The 19,500-nt window shown below is 41.6% G+C and overlaps 2 protein-coding genes across 4 annotated transcripts in view; one reads left to right on the top strand and one right to left on the bottom strand.

The window, feature by feature from the left end:
• Nucleotides 1-610: 610 nt before the first annotated feature.
• LOC128359928 (alpha-(1,3)-fucosyltransferase 4-like) lies at nucleotides 611-1,906 on the bottom strand. Its single transcript, XM_053320239.1, has one exon. It carries the CDS (start codon nucleotides 1,823-1,825, stop codon nucleotides 611-613), a length of 1,215 nt encoding a protein of 404 aa, XP_053176214.1. The 5' UTR covers nucleotides 1,826-1,906.
• Nucleotides 1,907-8,883: 6,977 nt separating this feature from the next.
• Nucleotides 8,884-19,500, top strand: part of cux1b (cut-like homeobox 1b) — a 62,574-nt gene continuing 51,957 nt past the window's right edge. For all 3 annotated transcript variants that reach the window (XM_053320730.1, XM_053320729.1, XM_053320728.1), the window contains exon 1: nucleotides 8,884-9,007. In XM_053320730.1, coding sequence (XP_053176705.1) covers nucleotides 8,945-9,007 — 63 coding nt within the window. In that variant the 5' untranslated portion in view covers nucleotides 8,884-8,944. The remainder of the gene's footprint in view (nucleotides 9,008-19,500) is intronic.

The raw sequence follows: 19,500 nt of genomic DNA, 5'->3' as shown, positions 1-19,500 counted from the left end.
TGTACATTCACGCATACACACACACGCTCATTAACTAGACAATAACCTAATCCTAATTTGATACACCACTTTTTTTTCTCAAGATGAACCATCTAAATTACAACAGCAAACTGTGATGTAAGACCAGCACAAGATAAATATCACAGCTCTTTATTTATTCACCTTCACATATTTTATCAGTCATCTTTTGAAGTTGGTTGCATGTAATAGCCTACCATACAGTTAATGGTGCTTGATATTACAGCTGAAACAACTGTTTGACAACCTTGGCAACGATAAAGGTCTTGTTTACAGTAATGAATCATCCACAGCAAGTCTTGTCTCTGCAAGTTGATTTTGTAATGAAGTTGTTTGAAACCAGCAGCTGTCTGGAACAAGAAATATTTTTGCTAAATAGCTAAGATCATGAGTATAAGGGCAGACTGTAGCTTTAGGCTTATTGACAAAACTCAAATATATTTTAAAACCAAATATATCCGATTTTGTCAGGGATCAATGTGTCCATGAAACTGTGAGTCTTCTTCATGTTTGATCATAAATACATTTCTGTTGTTAAAGTGATCATTTGTGTTTTTTCTCTCTCTTATCATCAGTGTGTTTACAAGTGGAACTAATGATAATCTCTCAACGTTATGATGCTGTTTTCAGAGTGAAACCAGCGTGTTATATGTTGAACCACATCAGTCCTGCCTCTGGTCTTCCTCACAGCCCTGCAGGCCGTGCAGTAGTGTTCAGACCAGAAGGCGGGTTGGTGCACACTGTAGCTCCCCCTCCAGTCAAGGTGCCGTCTCAACTGGGCCGGGTTGCGCCTCAGCATCAGCAGGTACCGGGCCAGCCCTCGGACTGTGGGGAAATCGTCCACGTGGATGAAGGCCTCTGGGGGAAGGAAGCGCTCATAGTTCTTCCTAGACGGACCCAGGACCACCGGTACGGCACCGGCCAGTACAGCGTGCCACAGCTTCTCCGTGATGTAGTCGGTGTGCTGAGAGTTCTCCAACGCCAGGTAGAACTGGTACCGTCCCACCAGCCGCACCACGCTGCCCTTCCCGCTGTCCTCCGGTAATGGGCGACCCGCGCGGCCAAACACATCCACCTGGACGTACCGGCGTAGTTTGTTGTAGAAGGCCACGCGCGCATGAGACTCAGACCAATTGCTCACGACCCACGCAACAAGGCGGGGTCGGGGGCGGTCTGCGCGCGAGGGTCCTCGTAGGGGGTGCACATTGGGGTTCCGGAGACCCTCGGCTGTGCGCACACTGGGTATCAGATACCCGTAGGGCAGGAAAATGTCCGAGTCTGTCCGGTAGCTCATGGTGAGGTTGAAAACATCCTCGAAACGCCACAGACCGTTGGTGTGCGTGGGAGACTCGTAGTTCATCCATATCCACTTCTGCGCACCTGGTCGAGGTTCCGGTGGCAGCTCCGCGGTGCCGCTGGCAACGTCCCGGTGATGAAAGATCACAGCGTCAGAATGCGCGTACACTTGGGCGTCGTCGGTAAGCGTGCACCCGCCGACCTGATAGAGCTTAAAGCAGTCCGGTAGTTTGCGGTACTGACCAAACGGATGAGTCCAGATCAAGAGTGTAACTGCGTGATTTTCCTCAGAGACAGACGCAGACGGATCAAACGTGAACGGATCCGGTAAGTAGAGGAGACAAACTCCCAGGACCAGCAAGAAACCGGCGGTGGCCACGCACGCAGAGGAGCGTGTCCTGCTGAGAGCACACACGCAACATTTGTGTCTGTGGGACAAACCAGAGCTCCTGTTTGCTCTGAGAGATGTGATCGAGCGGCCCGCTGCTCTCCACTGAACCCCAACTCCCATCGACGCCCCTTCACCATGAAGTTCCCACGAAGTTTACAAACCTCTTATAATCACAATCAAACTGTTTCCTTTGTCCACAAATTAGAAGCCTATCTGTAAACCTTTTAAGATTAGAAGAAAGAAGGAAAAAAAACAATCACTGCGTTCACTGCAACCTGCTGGCACACCCAAGTGCCCTACTTTAAAGTCATTGTGGTCTCAGGTGATAAGAAGGAGAGCAGATAAGGTGCGCAACATAATTAAACCTGCAACAGTCCACAATACCATTTGGCGTCTTCCTTCATTGCTGTCGTCTGTCCTACCTGCTCTGCCGGGTGGTGGCATGAAATTTCACGCTGTCTTTTTGGCCCAAACAGAGAAAAAACACTTGAAGCAGTGCTGTATGCTCAAACACTTTGACGTGGCAGCCTTGGTCTGGGTTCCTACCGATGAATGGCGCTTTTGTGCGGCCTGCTGACTGTCGGTCGGCCTCCCAGGCACATTTAGATTGGGTAAACACTTTGGCCCAGGGCGCGGTGTCCTGCTGATGAAATAAGCAAGCGTCATTTTTCAAAAAAGAAAATAAAAAATAACAGGGCATAATTGTCATTTAGCGTGTAAATTACCTGACAAGCGTTTTATTTTAAGATAGAGGTCAGGGGTCAAATCAGAAGTGTGGGGTGTGGAGAAATGTCAACACTGGAGCCTAATTTCAGAGTTCTGGTCACTAAAGTTATATTTGGTGGTAATAAAAGAATGCTTTAGATCTTATGGGTTGACTAATGCGAACTTTTTTTTCCAGATAATAAACCTTCTAAGAGGCCTCCTGTATCCCCATTGAAAACACTACAGCCCATTTACCACTAGGTGTCTCCCTACACAAGCACAAAGCTGCCCTGTGATGCGTGCTGTGCAGCCTCAGAAGTGCAGTGACACTGGGATTTATCTCAAAACATGCATGTTTAATTTGGCCAATGAATAAACATTTCATCTGCAAATTAGGCATGCAGCAGCGGGGCTTTGAAAAGGTTTGTCTTGGATGTTTTATTTATTAGTTATGACCCAGCGTTGCAACACCCCTCTAACCAGAAATCTGAATAAACTGACTGACTCACAGTTTTAATTTGATGATCTGCCTTAAACAAAAACACCCTCTTTGTACTGACACGTTCGCTCTCGGTGTGAAAGGATCAACTGTCCAGGTCGTGGAGGCATTCTGATCAAAACCCCATGAAAAAATGATGAGACGGCGGGGTCGGAAACCCTGTACAGTGTTGTGTCTGAGCTCTGGTGGGCAGGAAAAACATGCTGTGACTGGGACAACATTATTCCTCCCCACAGACACAGAGTATGTCATGAAGTCTGAATGTAAGCGAGGGGGGAAAAATGGCAGACAAGGAGGAGTGGGAGGAGATGAAGCAAGAAGCATGTGTGTCTCCACTGGGTCCTCCTCCTTCCTGTTACATCCATTCACTTTTCTCCACTGTGGAGCAAAAGAAAAAAAAAATCCCTTTGTGTGTTTTTGTGCTTGCAAGTGTATGTGTGTTACTAGTTATCCTCATAAGAGGTTTTGTATTCTTTCTGCATTATTTATCCTTCCTTTCATGTGAACAGTTCTATTTTCAGCCAATTATTTAATGTCCTGCCCGAGGTTATCTTGAGTTCAGAAGAAACAGCAATCTCATAAGTTATGGATACATACTGAGGCTCGGCATTATAAACACACGTCCCACAGAAATAGCTGATGTGGCCGAGGTCAGTTACTGACACATAAACAGTCTTTCTACAGTTTTTAGTTTATTGTAATCCTTCTTTATTTGGCACGATTCATGTAAATGTTGCTGAAAATATACTATAATTAAAGTTGAACTGATTAGTGATATGGTGACATTTTCCTCTGTGTGCTTCAGCTCAAATTACAGCAGGAGTGTTATACAAAGCTTGGCATTTATGTTTGCTTTATGTTTTCTCTCTGCTCATTTATTGTTAGAAAATAACTTTTGTGTCAAGCTTATTCTCTGTGGCAGACTTTGAATCTCCACCGAGTGATCAATATATTGCAATGTTCAAACATCACTGCAGCAATGGGCCACATGTGTACACGGATGTGACGCATGCACAAAGACAGAAAAACACACACAACACACCTACAGATTCTGCAGACTTTATGTATCTTTTTCTGTAGTTTTGTACATTGAGTTTACAGCTGCCTTCCAGTGTGTCAGAAGTTATATGACTGTGTATGTGTGTGTGTGCATGTGTGTGAATCATACCAGCTCGGAGAGAAGCATTCAGTTTTTGATGGGACCCCCAGGTCTTCACTCATCTTCCCTATTGATTTTCTCTTGCTTTCCTTTTTGCGCTCCCAGGGGATGGGATGTCTCAATTGGTCCCGGCCAGTGTAGGAGAGTGTGAGCGATAGAGAAACAGATAGAAGACGAGTCAAAGAAGAAGAAGAAAAAAAAAACGAAGGGAGAGAACATAGAGGAAAAAGAGGAGGAAGAGGCAGGAGGGGCCCGCGAGCTCCCTGATCACAGAGGCCCTCACTGACCCCTGACCTTGATCATGACCTCAGAGGTTACCCCAGAGGTCAGAGGTTGTGTGAAAGTGCCACTGCGGCGATTCACTCCACTGCTGGGTGATGATGATCTTATGCAGCCTTCCCCGCCTGTCTGACATGATCAGTGTTTCTCTCTGCCTGCGGCTCCCAAGGGCCACACATCCATCTCTAACCCAGCCACACAAGGCCTGCTAAAAGCACCTTACAGGCAGAGTCAATGAGCAGGAGGAAAAGGGACACAAACAGAGAAAAGTGGGAAAGCTGAAAGACAGAAAGGCTGTTTTATTTCATACCCTGTAGCTCCGTCGGGGTCCAAGATCGAGCTGTATAATGGCAATGACACAAAGAATGTGTGTTTATTCCTCTATATTTAAACTTTAACCAAATGCACATGAACTGATGAGGCTTTTCAGAGGCTAAATTTGTGGGCCCCAACACGTTCCCTCTGTCGTCCTTGTCAAGAACAATTTACGCAGTTTTTTCCCTCCTCTCTAATTTTACCACAGAGTGTAATAAAAACACAAGCAAGGGGAAAAAAAGCCCCATGCCAGACATGAGCCTCTGTAGCAGGAACATGATAATTTGTAGGTGGATTGATAACTCAGACTCTTACTTGTTCCGACTTACACTGCGTACCCCCTACTGCTTCAAAGTAATCCAGAGCCGAGTGAAGATTCAGCCAAATCCTTATGGAGATACTGCATGTTGAAATGCAGAGAGTTTTCAGAGGGAAGACAAGAAGGGAAAAAATCAACTGATTTCTAATGTTCATGGCTTGTAGACTTTTAGAGCACAGTTTGCACTAACGATTTTAGATAGATAATTAAATTACTGCTTTACTGAATGCAATTTCACATCAGAACATAAAAGGACTGTGTATAAAAATGCTGTACTTTATTGTTACAGCATTATGTGAGGCACAATTTAACGACAAGTCTATTTGTGTACAGTGATGTTCACGTATACCATTAGATACAGATAGAAACAGGCAGGTTTAACAGTTTCCCTGAAGATGAAAGTCCATTTCATGTTTTGTTGCTTATAATGATTTAAGGGCTACATGTTTTTAGCAAAATGTAATTTATTTCCTTTGAGTTCTTCTGAATGGATCGTAATAAAATATCCTTTATGTTAATGTTATTTCACCGCTCTAACAGCATCTTTGGTGTTTTGTGGGCTGCTCATTCATATGTGCATGAAACAATATGTTAACTACAATAAATAACTAAATGACTACATCACTTACAGTCTACATATGTAAAGATATAGTGATTTTGTTATTTAATGTCCACAGTAAAAAGTCAATTTAATTTTTTTTAAATATAAACTAATTTGAAGCTTTGTTTTTCCTATGCAAATAAAACACGTCATTATTATTGATGTCTCAATACAAATGCATTGTACGAGGTTCCATTAAATTGTCATTAGAGATTAATAAAATATTGTTGAACTGTTTACTGTTTTAGTAACTGTTATGTCAGTGGCTTAAAAATATATCATGTTCCTTTTAGTTACATGTTTCCTTTGTGTGACAGTGAGAGATAACTACACAAACAGGACATAATGGACACACTGCAGAGCTACTAAGCCTGTACGGATTATCTCAGACCTGTATTTCTGGTTTGGCTTAATGATAGGTAGCATCACAAGTCATGCAGGCCAAGCCAAGGAAATGCCGATTATCATGGGCGGAAACTAAAAGAAATGAGGGGATTAAAGGCAAGATTCATCAGTTCAGTATTTCGTGTAAAAACTAAACACATCTTTGCAGCAGAGCATACGTTACATATAGTGCAGATCAAATGCTCGTATGTAGTCTTCTAAAGAGACAATCATGATATGAGTCATGCTGCTATTACTTCATTATTCATAGTGATTATTTTAAATGAGCTGTTTCTGTTCGTTATATACGCTACAGTGTGATTGAATCCTGAGTGTGAGTCAGTACATCTTATTAAAGGCATATGACTAGGTGTGATAGGCAAGCCAACGCTAACCTTTAATTCACTATATTATGTCTATAAATGAAGTATAAAATAAGGAAAAGCTATTTGGGCTACATATCAGTTGAGCACTGAGCACCATTCATGCTGTGGAAGGAGGGAGACACAAACAGCTTCAAATCAAATCAAGTAATGACCTGAAAGTTGAGCTAATCCAAAGTACAAAAATGGCCACCTTTGTATCCACACAAATGCAGTGAAAGAGGCGTTATTATCTATGGCAAATTCTCGTGTTATTTTTAGTGAACGGAATTAAAGTGCAACGGCTGTGAAAAAATGAAAATGATTGGAGAGAAAGAAAATAAAGCTATAAATATTTTTGTTAAAGACTGAGCTGAGCATTCAAGTAAAAAAAAAAGAAAAAAGAAAAAAACTGCCTGCATTCATCAAAATGTGAATGCAGGTGTGGAGTTTCCACAAAGCCAGGCCTCGCAACACCCTCGACACACTGACAAGTCAAACTTTGGAACCCACAAAATGCTAAAAATGAAAACAATGTATATAGTCTCCTGTTTGCTGTGCAGAGCAACTAGAGGCTGAGGAATGATGTGATTTTAAGATCCCTTCCAGTCACATTTGAGGTACATATAAAATATTCTACTTTGAATAATAATTTGTGACTGATAGGGTATGTCAACAGAACAGTTAAATTATCTTAAAATCCTTAAATTACATCTACTCTTTCTTGCTTATTAAAAAATCCAGATTTTATGAATACGTAAGAGAGGTTTCCTACTGCAAAGTTCATTCGCTGTGTTTACACACTGGGGGCTTCAAGTCTCCACATCACACTTGTGAAAGTTGAATAATGGACAAGGTTTGATGTCCGAACTATTAGTGATGTCACAAATCATGCTTGGAGGCCCGCCTCCTAAAATGGGATTTTCAATGAGAGCAGAGAAACTTTCCACTTTCAGCAGATAAATGTGAAAACAGTCTTCAAGCGTCAGACTCTGCATGTAAATCATTCTGTGTAGAGGAGCTTGAACATTAATCTGTAGGAATAAGAAGAAAAACACCTTTTTAAGTGGAGGGGGACTTTAAGGTGCACGAAGCGGTGCAGTTTGACACAGGAATTTAGGGCACTCCATACGTACGGCGTAATTAGAAATTCTTTGCATATCCCTTTGAGGCACATCCACACGCTGAGCGGGTCAGAGGACGTGGTCAGCAGGAGTGACGCCTCAGGAGCAGCCGAGGTTCAGTGTGTTGCTCAAGGTCACTTCAACAACAAATATACTGTATATGCACATTGGCACTTTGGCACTGGGCTGAATGCTGCATTACTGGATTAACAAAAAATCATATTTGATGAACTAATCTGCTTAATATCTGTGTTATGAATGAGTGCTTTGTATGACAATGTCGGGTTTGTTTTAAATATCATTGTGTATCTGAGCAAATCATGAACTTGGATGTACCTTGTGCCAAGTTGAAGTCCACTCCATCTTTTACCAATTCTTAAATGGCCAAGTTCAGCAGGTCCTCACCAACCTTGCTTTGTTGCACATGCAGAGTTCCTACACTAGATCCACCCTTTTAATGAAAAAAAGAAAAGAAAATACATCCATAAAATTGGAATTATAGGTTTTTTTTTAAATAAATCTGTATCTCTGATGAGAGGTAAATGTGTTGTTTTAACTATTTAGCCAAACACTTGTAGCCTATTTCCTATTTTCAACAAGATCCAACTAATAAAAATGTGTTTTAAATTTCCAGATAAAACTTTATTTTGTACATATGCCTTTCATACATGTGTAAGCCTGTAAGGAACAAAAGCTTTTTCATTGTGATCACTTTTAACAAGTATAAAATACAAGCCTTGCCGCTATCATAAATTCAATTGGAGTTTTCTTTTTATTAAATATAAGCAGCTATAAAAGAAAAAAGGAATGTTAGCACTACCTGCTCATTTATTTAGCCAATATCAAAACTCAAAAGTTGCATCAGGAAAATATATGTTTCTTACCAATCGACTTTTTATTACAAAATCTGCCAGTCATGGTGCTATTAGAGGAGTACTGTCATGATGAAACATATTATTGGATGCTTTTCATTAAATCATCTTGTTTCACAGCCACACACAGCTCAGAGGAAACATTGGTTGAATGCTCTTCGAGTGGGATTCATCATTCTCTTCTTTTTTATTTATTTATTTTGTAGATAGGCTATGGCTTCCAAGTAGCCTCTTGGCATTATTTTTGTATGATCTTTGCTCTCTTTGTCACAATGATTAAAAGCAAAAACCAACAAAGATAAACACGTGTGTGAACTAATCTGACGTTTGCAATTCATCCCTATTTCTTCACATAGGGAAATTAACACTCATTTTTTAAATGTCAGCTCGGTTGTTTACCTGTAATATCTTGAATGTCGATAAAATGCTATTTAAGCAATTATAATGGCGTTATTAAGGCAACACTCCTGCACGGTGACTCCGTTCCACATTCCCGCTGTTACCGGAGTAAGTGGCAGCGGTGATCCACTCCGGGTTTTCCAGCTAGCCGCTCCTCTCCACTGAACTCCAACCCCCGCGCTCTCTATCAGCATCTCATTCCTGTCTCAATATGTCTCAAGATGGCGGCCAATGCAGGATCGATGTTTCAATATTGGAAGCGCTTTGACTTACAACAACTACAGGTCAGTTCAACCTCTGTTTAAACCGTCTACCTCTGTAGTCGCTTCGGTTGTCTTGTGTCTTTTGGCGGAGGGAGGGGGAGGCTGTGTGTTTTGTGTGTTTTTTGTCGGCGGCCGCCTCGTAGGTGTTTCGGGAAAGAGAATTCAAGACCTCTTCCTCACATTGATGAAAGTGGCTCCTCTCTCGCTGATCAGAAATTGATCCTCTTTGTTCAATTCAACATCGATCGGACACTGCGACTGGGCAAAGCCGGGGCTACGCCGCTGGGGGATGCACCCGAAATAACAACAAAAAACACAGGCAAGGCAATTTGGCGGAGAGCTTGGCTGTCTTTATGGCGTGTTTCTTCAACTTTTACCGGAGCGAGTAGCCGTAGTTAGCCACGACGCTGTAGCCGAGGTGAGGTTGGATAATTTGGGGGAGAAAAATAAGTGCGACTCGGTGTACGGTGGCGCTGTGGTGACACCAGCCACGGAGACGGGAGAGAGCACAGACACACACACACACACACACACACAACAGCGCTTTTTGCTTGTTGTGTGTTTTTTTTGTGTGTCTCCAGCTTTAAGTGTCAAATCGGTAAGTTTGTATTTTTTGTGCTTGAAGGCGAGTGAAAACATTAGCAACCTTTATCAGCTAACGGTGTTTGAAGCAGTTTATATTGAAGTCGTCTCTCCTCTTCTGTGGTTGATTTTTTTTTTTTTTTTTTTTTTTTTGGTTTCCCCTGACGGCAATTATACACAGTGAGTTTTTTTTTTAAACAGACATTGCCACGTCTGTGAAAGAAAGTGGACGGGACAGTTTGTTGACGCGGTGCTAAAAATGTGTTTATATATATATTTGCTATAATACATACATTATATAATAGTGTAATTACATGTATTATGATGTATGATGGTAAACCTTGTTGATTATGATTAACTCCTGAAATGCCCCCCCTCCCCACACACACACACACAGTCCTCCTCACGCACGCCACTAATCTGTGCGTGCGTGAGGAGATCCATGCCATGGCACTGTAAAAGGATATGAGGAAAATATTGGGCCTATTCAGTGAGTGAATATAGCCTGTGTATATTAGAGCGTGTTTGACCTATCACAAGACATGTAGACAATGGCACTGTTGTGTTTTCCCGTGGCATTTAACGTGCATTGCTGAATTTCAAATCACAATTTATGAATATTGGTAGCCCAGTCTCCGTCATCATTAACATAAGATTGCATTATGTAGGCTAGCCCCAATTGTTCATACATTAGTTTACCAAATTGCACAAGGCTTGGGATTTAAACTTTTATTTAGGTCATGATGCCCCTATGACTGGGTAGACAAAAGGACAGTGAACAAGTCTTCCCAGCGGGCTTTGTGTTGCACTTATGCCACATCATCAAGGCTTCACTTCTCCTATTTATTTGATCCTGTTTGGTCCTCCTACTCGTGCCCCCTTGTTCATGCATTATGTAAAAAAATTTGAGACTGCTTTCTCTTTTCTTTCCTCACTATCTATCTCCCACCCCCTTCCTGCCTCAATCTTTCTCTCTCCCTCTCTCACTCCCCCCCTCCCCTCCTTTTTAATTTTTTTCCTCCTCTCTCTTCTCTGGCCCTTCACCCTGCTTTCACCCATTTCTCCCTGTTTGAACTGGTGTGTGTGTGTGTGTGTGTGTGTATGTGTGTGTGAATTTGTCTGAGATCAGTCTTTTTCGTAGATTGACTGCCAGCACGGACAGTGAAGGCACTGCCAGCAGCCAGGACATGAAAAATGCATCGCATAAGTTTGTGATAAGGCCCTGGGTAATTATGGCAAAGGCCCCTATCACAAGCGATTAGTCAGGACAGTGAATCTGAGCGTGTGCAAAAAGGCTGGCGGTTGGCAGGCCTGTCTGCAGGATAGGAATCAGTCGGAGCTGGTGTGTGTGTGTGTGTGTGTGTGTGTGTGTGTGTGTGTGTGTGTGTGCAGGACTGCTCAGAACATTCACTGTCTATTATTGATGACATCTTATTTACTCTCCCTCCCACTGAGAGGCTCCTAGAGGAAAGCCTTCAGAGAAGAAACTTTTTTTTCCTTATCCGTTTTCTGAGGATAATGTGGGGTTAGTATGATATGATCATGGTCTACACATGGCCTTGTCAGCCGATTGCTTTCTCGTTTTCTTCCTCCTTGTGATCGAATGGACAGTGTGCACTTGGAGTCTGTTTTGTCTGCGTGAGAGGCACCAGTAAAGAAATGTTTTTTTCTTGTGTGTGTGTATGTGTGTGTGCGCGTGTGTGTGCGCTTTTCTTTTGATGATGAAAATCCAACCCAACCTAGATGTCAGTAGCTTTAAGCCATCATAGCGTCTATTCCTCAGGCTCCAACTGCTGATGTTCATTAAAATCCTATTTGATCAGTGTGTCCCATTCCCTGTGTGAGAAACTAGCTAGGTGGTTGTTACAGGACAGAGAGTGCTTTGAAACAGCACAACGAGCTGTTAACTTGTCTTTTTTTCCCCTCCACCCCCCTTCCACCCCCCCCACCACGACTACAAACACAAATGGGTGCAACAGTGATGCTTTTAGCAAGGTCTCGCACACTTGCAAAATGGATCAGTGATTCAGAGATGGCAGGGTGACAGTGAATTACAGATGGAGGAGGTTTTAACGTCTGTAATCCCTGTCCGTCCATTACAGAGTTGAATTTCTTTAGAGGGGATCATCACTCTTCTCTCCTGTTGTTTTTTTCTTTTTCCCTTTTTTCTTTTTTTTGACCCAGTGAAGCAGTTTGCTGGAACATTGTGTTTCGACTTGAGAGCGATGAGAGATGCGCTTCATTACAGGCAAGCCTTAATAAGACATGAGCGAATAGCTGAGCCTAAACCTATACTTTTTATATATTTTTTTGTGTAAGCTTGGAAAATTAGGAACAGACCTTTCCGTTATACACAATTCCCAATTTAGGCCTAATAGCCTTCATCTCACCTCATAACATTTCCAGGAACAAAGCACCCTAGAGCCATTTTGAAAAATAGTTCACTATGTTAGCGGAGGGCTAAATAGTGACTTAGGGTGAAAACTGATCTAGAGCCTGTTCTTATTCACCACCTCCTAATGGGTTAATTTAGGAAAAGGGGTTTGTAAGCTGATCCCAGAGCTGTGGTCAGTGGCAACCTGAGTGGTTTAAATCTCTCAGCGACTGGCCCGCTGTTGTCTGCAGGAGTTTTAGTGTTAATTTATGAGCTGGTTGTCTGAACTCACTGGTGGGATATTTTTACCCCTCTGTTGCTGCACAGGCTGGGGGAGCATAGAGGAAGGGGCATCACGTCATGCTTTTACTGTAGCCAACCGGTTCTCTGCCCAGTGACAAAACCTGGCATTGGGACTGAGGTTTCACTGTGTGTTGGTGGGTGTTGAGCGACTAAGCATGAGTCAGAGAGAGAGAGGGACGAGTGCATGTCAGGTCTTTGGTCTGCCCTCGGTCTACTTTGGTTGGGGCCATGTCATCCTACTTTCTAAGAGGCGATAGTGTATCCGTTCGAAGGACACGCTCCGTACGATGGAGAGGAATGTGCAGCACTCAAAAACTGAAGAAAAAAAAACTTCTCCTCATACACGTTATCAGTGACTAATTCTCAGTGGAGGCCCATACTCCCTAACTCCTCAACGGTTCAGTGTACGTCACACTTGGGCTCAGTTTCTTCGCCCTCTCCCTGCTTTAGGGAGTGTCTACACGAGACTCAGCTCACCCGATTTAACACAAAAAGTGAATTTTACACAGCGCGAGAGCCATAATTTGACTTTTCTTTTAAACAGTTTTTACGGTGGTGTGGTAAAATAAATGAAATAAATTTTGACCAGTGTTATCTGATGTTCGAAGAAAAGATAAAAAGCACTTAATAGAAGACTAAAAATAGGGGTAACCAAACAGATTGAATCAGCAGCTCTCAATGCTGGCTTTATGCAAAAGTCTGTGACAAGCAGACACGCTTCCTTATGAAACTTGAAGGTGTGGATGTGAGTGCAAGTCTCTGTTCACGGTAGAAACACTTTACGCACCATATAAACTTGAATTCTTATGGGATTAAATCATTTTCAGGTGATACATGTGTGTAATGTGGCAGGGTGTGGCCTAAAGTGATATATTCAGGTGTGCATAATTATTAGACAGCTTCATTACCTCAGTTAAAATTGGCCAAAAAAAGAGATTTTAACTGACACTGAAATCCAAAAGCTGGAAAATGCCTGTCAGACGGACGCATCAGTCTTGAAATAGCTAAACTGTTGAGGTGTGACTCAGTGTTTGTTTTTTTTGTGAATAGTTAACAGGGTTGCAAAAACAAAAAAATGCACAGAGGAGAAAATGTGCAAAATTAACTGTAAAAGAAGAGATGTGAAGTTAAATGTGAAGCTACCAGGATCCCATTATCCACAACTGCAGCCTACCTGAAGTGTCCAGAAGTACAAGATGTCAAGTCCTCAAAGAGTTCAAGAATAGACCACCAGTGAATAGGATTCACAGGTTAAAGCATCAGCATTGGGCCAAGAAAGGGTTTTATGGACAGATGAAATGAGAGTGACTCTTGATGGATCAGACAGACCAGCTGGGCCTGGGGAGGATCACTAATGGAAACAGGGAACTGTTCAGGTTTAAGATGGACTGAAATCAACCCCTAAACCTACTGCCAGTTTCTGAAAGATGTTTTCTTCAAGTCCTCAGCATTCATGAAAGCTACAATGCTCCATCAGATGCATCCAAACACTCCGCTGCTTGGATTGCCAGCATCAAATATGATCAAATAATCACCTGTTCCCCTTCCTCACCTGATTTTAAATCCTATTGAGAACTGGCTGGCCGTTCTCAAACATGAGATTTACGGTGAGGGAAGACAATACACCTCTCTGAACAGCATCTGGGAGGCTGTGGTTGCTGCTTCAGCGAAAGTTGATCGTGAACAGACCAAGAAACCCAACAGACTCTGTGGATGAAAGGCTCATAGCAGTGTTTGAAAAGAAGGGACTGAATATTTCTCAAAGGCTAAAAGTGTCATTTGTGTTATTTGTTAGACTTAGTCTGTTTTTTTTTTTTAAAAAAAGAGGAGAATTTAAAAAATGTTGGGAAAATTATTTCTGTAATTTAGATGTCTGATAATTCTTCACACTTGAATTTTCTCACGTGAAAGACAAAACTTACTTTTCCTTTTATTAAACACTCAGGTTTATGGTTCAATACCATTTTGGATTGACTGAGAGCAATGTGCAACTGTTACAATGTAGTAACATTGAAACATTTCATGTTCTTGCTTTTTTTTCTTTTCTTTTTTTAAACACCTGTAGTTTAATGTGGTCCAGATGTCAATATAAAACTTAATAATAATCCTGGTTAGAATACTTGTATTATTACTATTTAATTACTGTTATGGTGTCCAAGGTTTTTAGTCTGTCCCAACTGATGCCATAAAGATTGTCAGTACAGTTACTGTTCACCCATTTAAAACAGTTTTAACACAACTGATTTCACCTCAGAGATATGTAATGGTAGCACAGTGGTGGGTAAAGCAGGTAAAATGAAGTCATATTTACTGCTTTTATCCAACTTACTAATGTCTTACTTGTTAATTGTCCTACTGCTCTAAAACATGGCAGTGAGGTGACATTTACACAGAGGGAGAAAAAAAAGGATATTGTGTAAAGTGACGCTAAAAAGTATGCATTGTGTATCATACTATTGTTTGGCATTGCATTTAAATTATATGTTAAAATGATCCATTTCTTTTAATTAAGAAAAAACTAAAAACATACATTTTATCATGTACATTCTCTACAAATGTTTCCCTCGTTGCTTGTAAAGCTTTCCAAAAAAAATGGTCCTCCCAGACATCCATGTTTAAGATTATGAGTAAGTGACCACATTTAAGTTTAACCTTCCCCAAAATATTGTGTTTCAGAGCATTTATTTCTATGTATGTTTATGTCACATTAGTAGAAATATGCGTTCCACTCACACAGGCTAATAATACCCATAAAGAAACCATAAAAATAACAATATTTTTTGAGGGGTGAGACAGCCAATATTTTATAAATATTTTATGTCTTGGCATGACCGATCAGCGCCTTTAAATGAAAGCCTGGTTTGTTTCAGTTGGACTGTAAAACTGCTGAGTGTGTACGGTATTTTTTTTACCAGGTGGAATCAGTAACCCACACCCATCCCGATGCAGCCCTTTTTTAGTTGTGGTAATATACAGACCCATCCAACCAACAACCAGCAACAAGAGCACAGGGGGCAGTTTCCAGAGACCTGTTTTCAAGTGGCAGGCATTATTTACAGACCCACTTGGAGTCTCTCTCACCTAGCATCATAGAGTTTCACCGTATCTCATGACAGAAGCATCCATTATTCGGCTGCTCTGTATTCCAGCAGAGAGAGCGTGGTCTTCAGTGACTGGACACTTCTCTTCAGGCTCACTTTCGAATACACCGGCCGTTTACCACTTGTGAGTTTGAGGATGATGCCCACGTTTATTTAAAAATCACTCGAAATGGTGCCTCCAAGGCTGATGTAATCTCCTATAGACTGTTGTTGGTTTTGTAATATTAAGCTTAAGGTTTTCAGTCAACAGAAATCTTGCATTCCCAAGGGAAAAGATGTCTGTTCTTGTCCATAGTTGACTGGTAAAGTATGAATGCACACACAGCGAGATGCAGGCAGGCAGCGGGCCTGGATCTGGTCTCCTGTGCAGCAAAACAATCCTGTCAGTCCTGTTACTTTTTTACTTGTCAGCTACATATTTTAGTTATTCTATTAAAATGCCAACTGAGGTGCAAATAATTAAACTTTACAGATAATGTTTTATCATATACAACATGGGTTGTACTGTGTAAAAGTAGGGCTGCAGCTGAAGAGATTATTTTCATTGATGACTGATCTACCTGTTATTTTTTTGATTGTTAGATGATCGATGGGTCCTTTTTTAAAAAAAATCTTAAATAGTGAAAAATGCCTTTAACAATTCTTTTTGTCTGACCAACAGTGAAAATATATCATATCAGATTTTCAGTTTACAACGTAAGAGCTGGAGCAACTGACTGTTGGGCAGATTTGCATAAACTTTTTATCAGTTGTCATAATAGTGGCAGATTAATTCATTCAAGTATTCGATTGTATTTTTCAGGAAATACATAATACTTAATTGTAGTTTCCATTCCCCAGAGTTATTTTACACTCTGCATGCCGTACATGAGGATTAGAGTTAAGTGAGGAAACTTTGCAAAATGACAACTTTGGTGAAAAATTGTCTTCAAGCAGCTGAGGAAATCGGAGCTTTTCGACCCCATTTGATTGGTTGTTAAGGTGCAGCTTTCTGATGACCCAGCAAGCAGAGCCTCGGTGAGATTTACAGTATTTTGAAGAGTTAAACAAGATGTTAACATGGAAATATAAACAGAGGCAATGGACCATAAAACGAAACGGAGTCCCATTTCCACAAGGTACCACAATGTGATAATTTAGACCAACTGCAGACGGTCACACACTGGAGGCCAGTGTTTGAAAAAATTTTGACAAGTTTGGCTGAGCGCACTGCTGAGTTTGAAGCTAATGCAGAGCTTCATTTTGTTCCACAAAATGTGTTCGGCTGTATGAGACTGGCGAAACATGTTTCTACAGCAAATACGTTGTGGTTTTGAGCGTCTGGTGTAGCCAAGCTATTGGTGAACCACTGCCCTACCTAATTTTAGTGTTGTTTATCTCACTGTTATCAAGGAGTCTGGGCTAAATAAGGCCCAAGGATCCTTTAGGTGCAGACCCTATCCCATGTCAACCCATGACTCCCGTATCAGTGTCCTGCTAGATCATTGACCATAGGTATTGAATTCTAATAGGCCTATTGGCGTGTCCTAATGGTCCATGTATTGAATTATGATATTGGCAAAGGCTGATGGCCTCAGGATTGAATTATGATATTGGTGCGTGCTGCAGGCTAATGGTTCTTGGTATTGAATTATGATATTGGTGCACTTTGATGGTGTAGGGATTGAATTATGATATGGCTTGCTATCTGCTAATAGCTCACTCTGTGTAATTTTCAGTGTCAATCATGGCTTCAGTTGCTGGATCCATAGCCGGCCTTCAGGCTCAACCCATCAGTCACATCAGATATGAGCAGCCTTCAACCTTTAGCCTGAGTTGTCCATCCAGTTTCTGTCGCTCTCTCCTTTTTCCTTTTGTCTTGTAGCCACTTCATTTTGTTTATTCAGGAGTTTACGATTTGCCACCATGTGATTTTTAATTTTTTTTAATTATTATTCTAAAAACAAAGACTATGTGAAAATAATGCAATGTTGAGCAGCTTGTGGTTTATGTTGTCACATTACCTTGCAAATCTACCTCTTACCTCTCTTGTATATGTAACAAACTCATATATCCTACTATTATGCTTTAAATCATACTGCTGGGAATGTGTCCTATTGACTCACAGTATTAATGTAGCAGCTGTCATTTTTTCCCCCCTATAAAGTAAAACATTTATCATCAGAGTTTATAAAAGGAAGAAATGTTGGACTGTTTAATGACAACCTAACACCAGTTTATAGATGTAAGATTAGGTAAAGAGTTTTATTGATTGTCTGGCCTTTGTTCAGTGGGCCAGTCAGTAATTGTGAGTGGATTTGGCATTTTCATACACAAGCTTTTGTTATAAGGGGCCTAATGTTAAAGTAATGGAACCGTAATGGCTCTGGATCTTAGCTAACTACATTTCTGTAAGTGTCCACACCTTTTCAGTGTTTATGTTGAGCTCATTCCCATTTTGGTAGTTTAAAAGCAACCAGAGCTGTGATGGTCCTCCTGCCAGCTCACAGAGTAAATGGACGGCCTGCTTCTGTGTCAGCCCTCTAAAAATAACACAGACTGCTGGCTGGGCTCAGCAGAAAACTACCACCGATTATGATGATTCAACTACCCTGTATTTACAGGTGCGTGCGTGTGTGTGTGTGTGTGTAGGATGGGGGTGGTTTATGCTTAACAAATTGTTCTTCTGCGTTCAGTTTGCTATTCGCTCGTTTAGTTTTATGTTTGCAGGCGAAACTTTGTCCAGTCAGAGGAAGTTAGAAATGTTTGAGAAACTGAAGGCACTGCTTCTGGGTATTTTCAGTTTTTGAGGTATAATCATTTAAGGGAAAAAAAGCCTGTCTGCTCATACCAATTTAAATGGTAGCAGGCATCAGATTAGATCTTTTTAACTACTCACACCCTGCTTATTACTGTGCAGGCTTTGCCTAATGCTAGATTAAAATACTCATTGCTGGCCCAGGCCTTTGTCTACTGGAACATGGTGGATTTTATTCAAGTGACGCTGTCCTGTATCTGTTAAATTCATTGAATGTCCTCAGACGGTACCTTAACCTCTCCCTGACCTTTGACCCGAGCAGCTGTCAGACTGGAGCCGAGGTTCAGAGGTGGTCTGACCCTGCAGACCTCAGTATGACCTGGGCTGTCTGAATGGCGTAACCTTTAGAGCTAACAGATGATGACTTCACCATCTGTCTTGCCTTTTAACAGGTCTAGCCTCCTTGAACTTGAACTTGCTGTGTGGACGTGGAAAGAAGAAAAAATAAAAACCTCAAGAAAATAGTGGAACAATTAGCGCGGGCTGTTTTTCCTATGCCTATGTATTAGTCTTATTTTTAAAGTATGACCAACCTGCGTTTGGGGTTTCAGAAGACTTTACACTTAAGTCTTTGTTTACTTATTAGTGAGCTGCTGCTTGACTTGGAAGAGTCATTGTACGCTCCAATTCAAAAGCATGAAACTGGATGCACATCGGTAACCTCTGTAGCCTGCCGTCACATTTTTAAAAGTGAGAGTTGTCCTCTTGAGGGAAGGGGAAGGGGGGAAGGGACTATGTGTTTGGTAGACACAGGCTCATCCGCTGACTGCTGTCTGACCCTGAGTTCAGCGGTATGGTTATTAATAGGCCCAGAGGCCTCAACTTCCAGGAGGCCCTCTGATCAGCTCCAGATGTGGAATGAGAGAGGACAATTCTGAGTTAGCCTATCCATGTTTCACATGAAGCAGAGAGCAGGGAGATAGGCATTTGGTGAGACTGATAAAGAGTGAGGGAGGGAGGAAGGGAGGGACAGGAGACCTTTCCACAGCAGGAGTGTGTTTTGTGAGTCTTTGTTTTCATGTGTGTGTGTGTTTTTTTTCGTTTATTACACTCTCTGCCCTCAGACCAAAAGACCATAAAAACGTATGGCATCACCATGGTGACCATAATAACTACCTATAAAACAGCGTGTAAACTGTGAAATAAGACAAACAGACCAGAACAGCCCTGACTGGCTGGCTGGCTGACTGAATGGCTGCCTTCCGCCATAAAACTATTTGAGAGCCAGACTGAAGGAATGCCTTGGAGGCTGCTGTGGCTGTCACGACACATGAAAGGATTAGGCTCTGTGTTTTATCTCCTCTTTATCTGATGGTAATGGATAAGCTGAGTGTAGCCTATCATCTGACGCTTGGGC

The sequence above is a fragment of the Scomber japonicus genome, chromosome 6 (genome assembly GCF_027409825.1).
Source record: "Scomber japonicus isolate fScoJap1 chromosome 6, fScoJap1.pri, whole genome shotgun sequence".
NCBI classification, from domain to species: domain Eukaryota; kingdom Metazoa; phylum Chordata; class Actinopteri; order Scombriformes; family Scombridae; genus Scomber; species Scomber japonicus.
This window is presented reverse-complemented; position numbering and strand designations above follow the sequence as displayed.

Excerpts from the sequence above, each read along its gene's own strand:
- LOC128359928 (XM_053320239.1), bottom strand. The coding sequence starts at position 1,825 with ATGGGAGTTGGGGTTCAGTGGAGAGCAGCGGGCCGCTCGATCACATCT.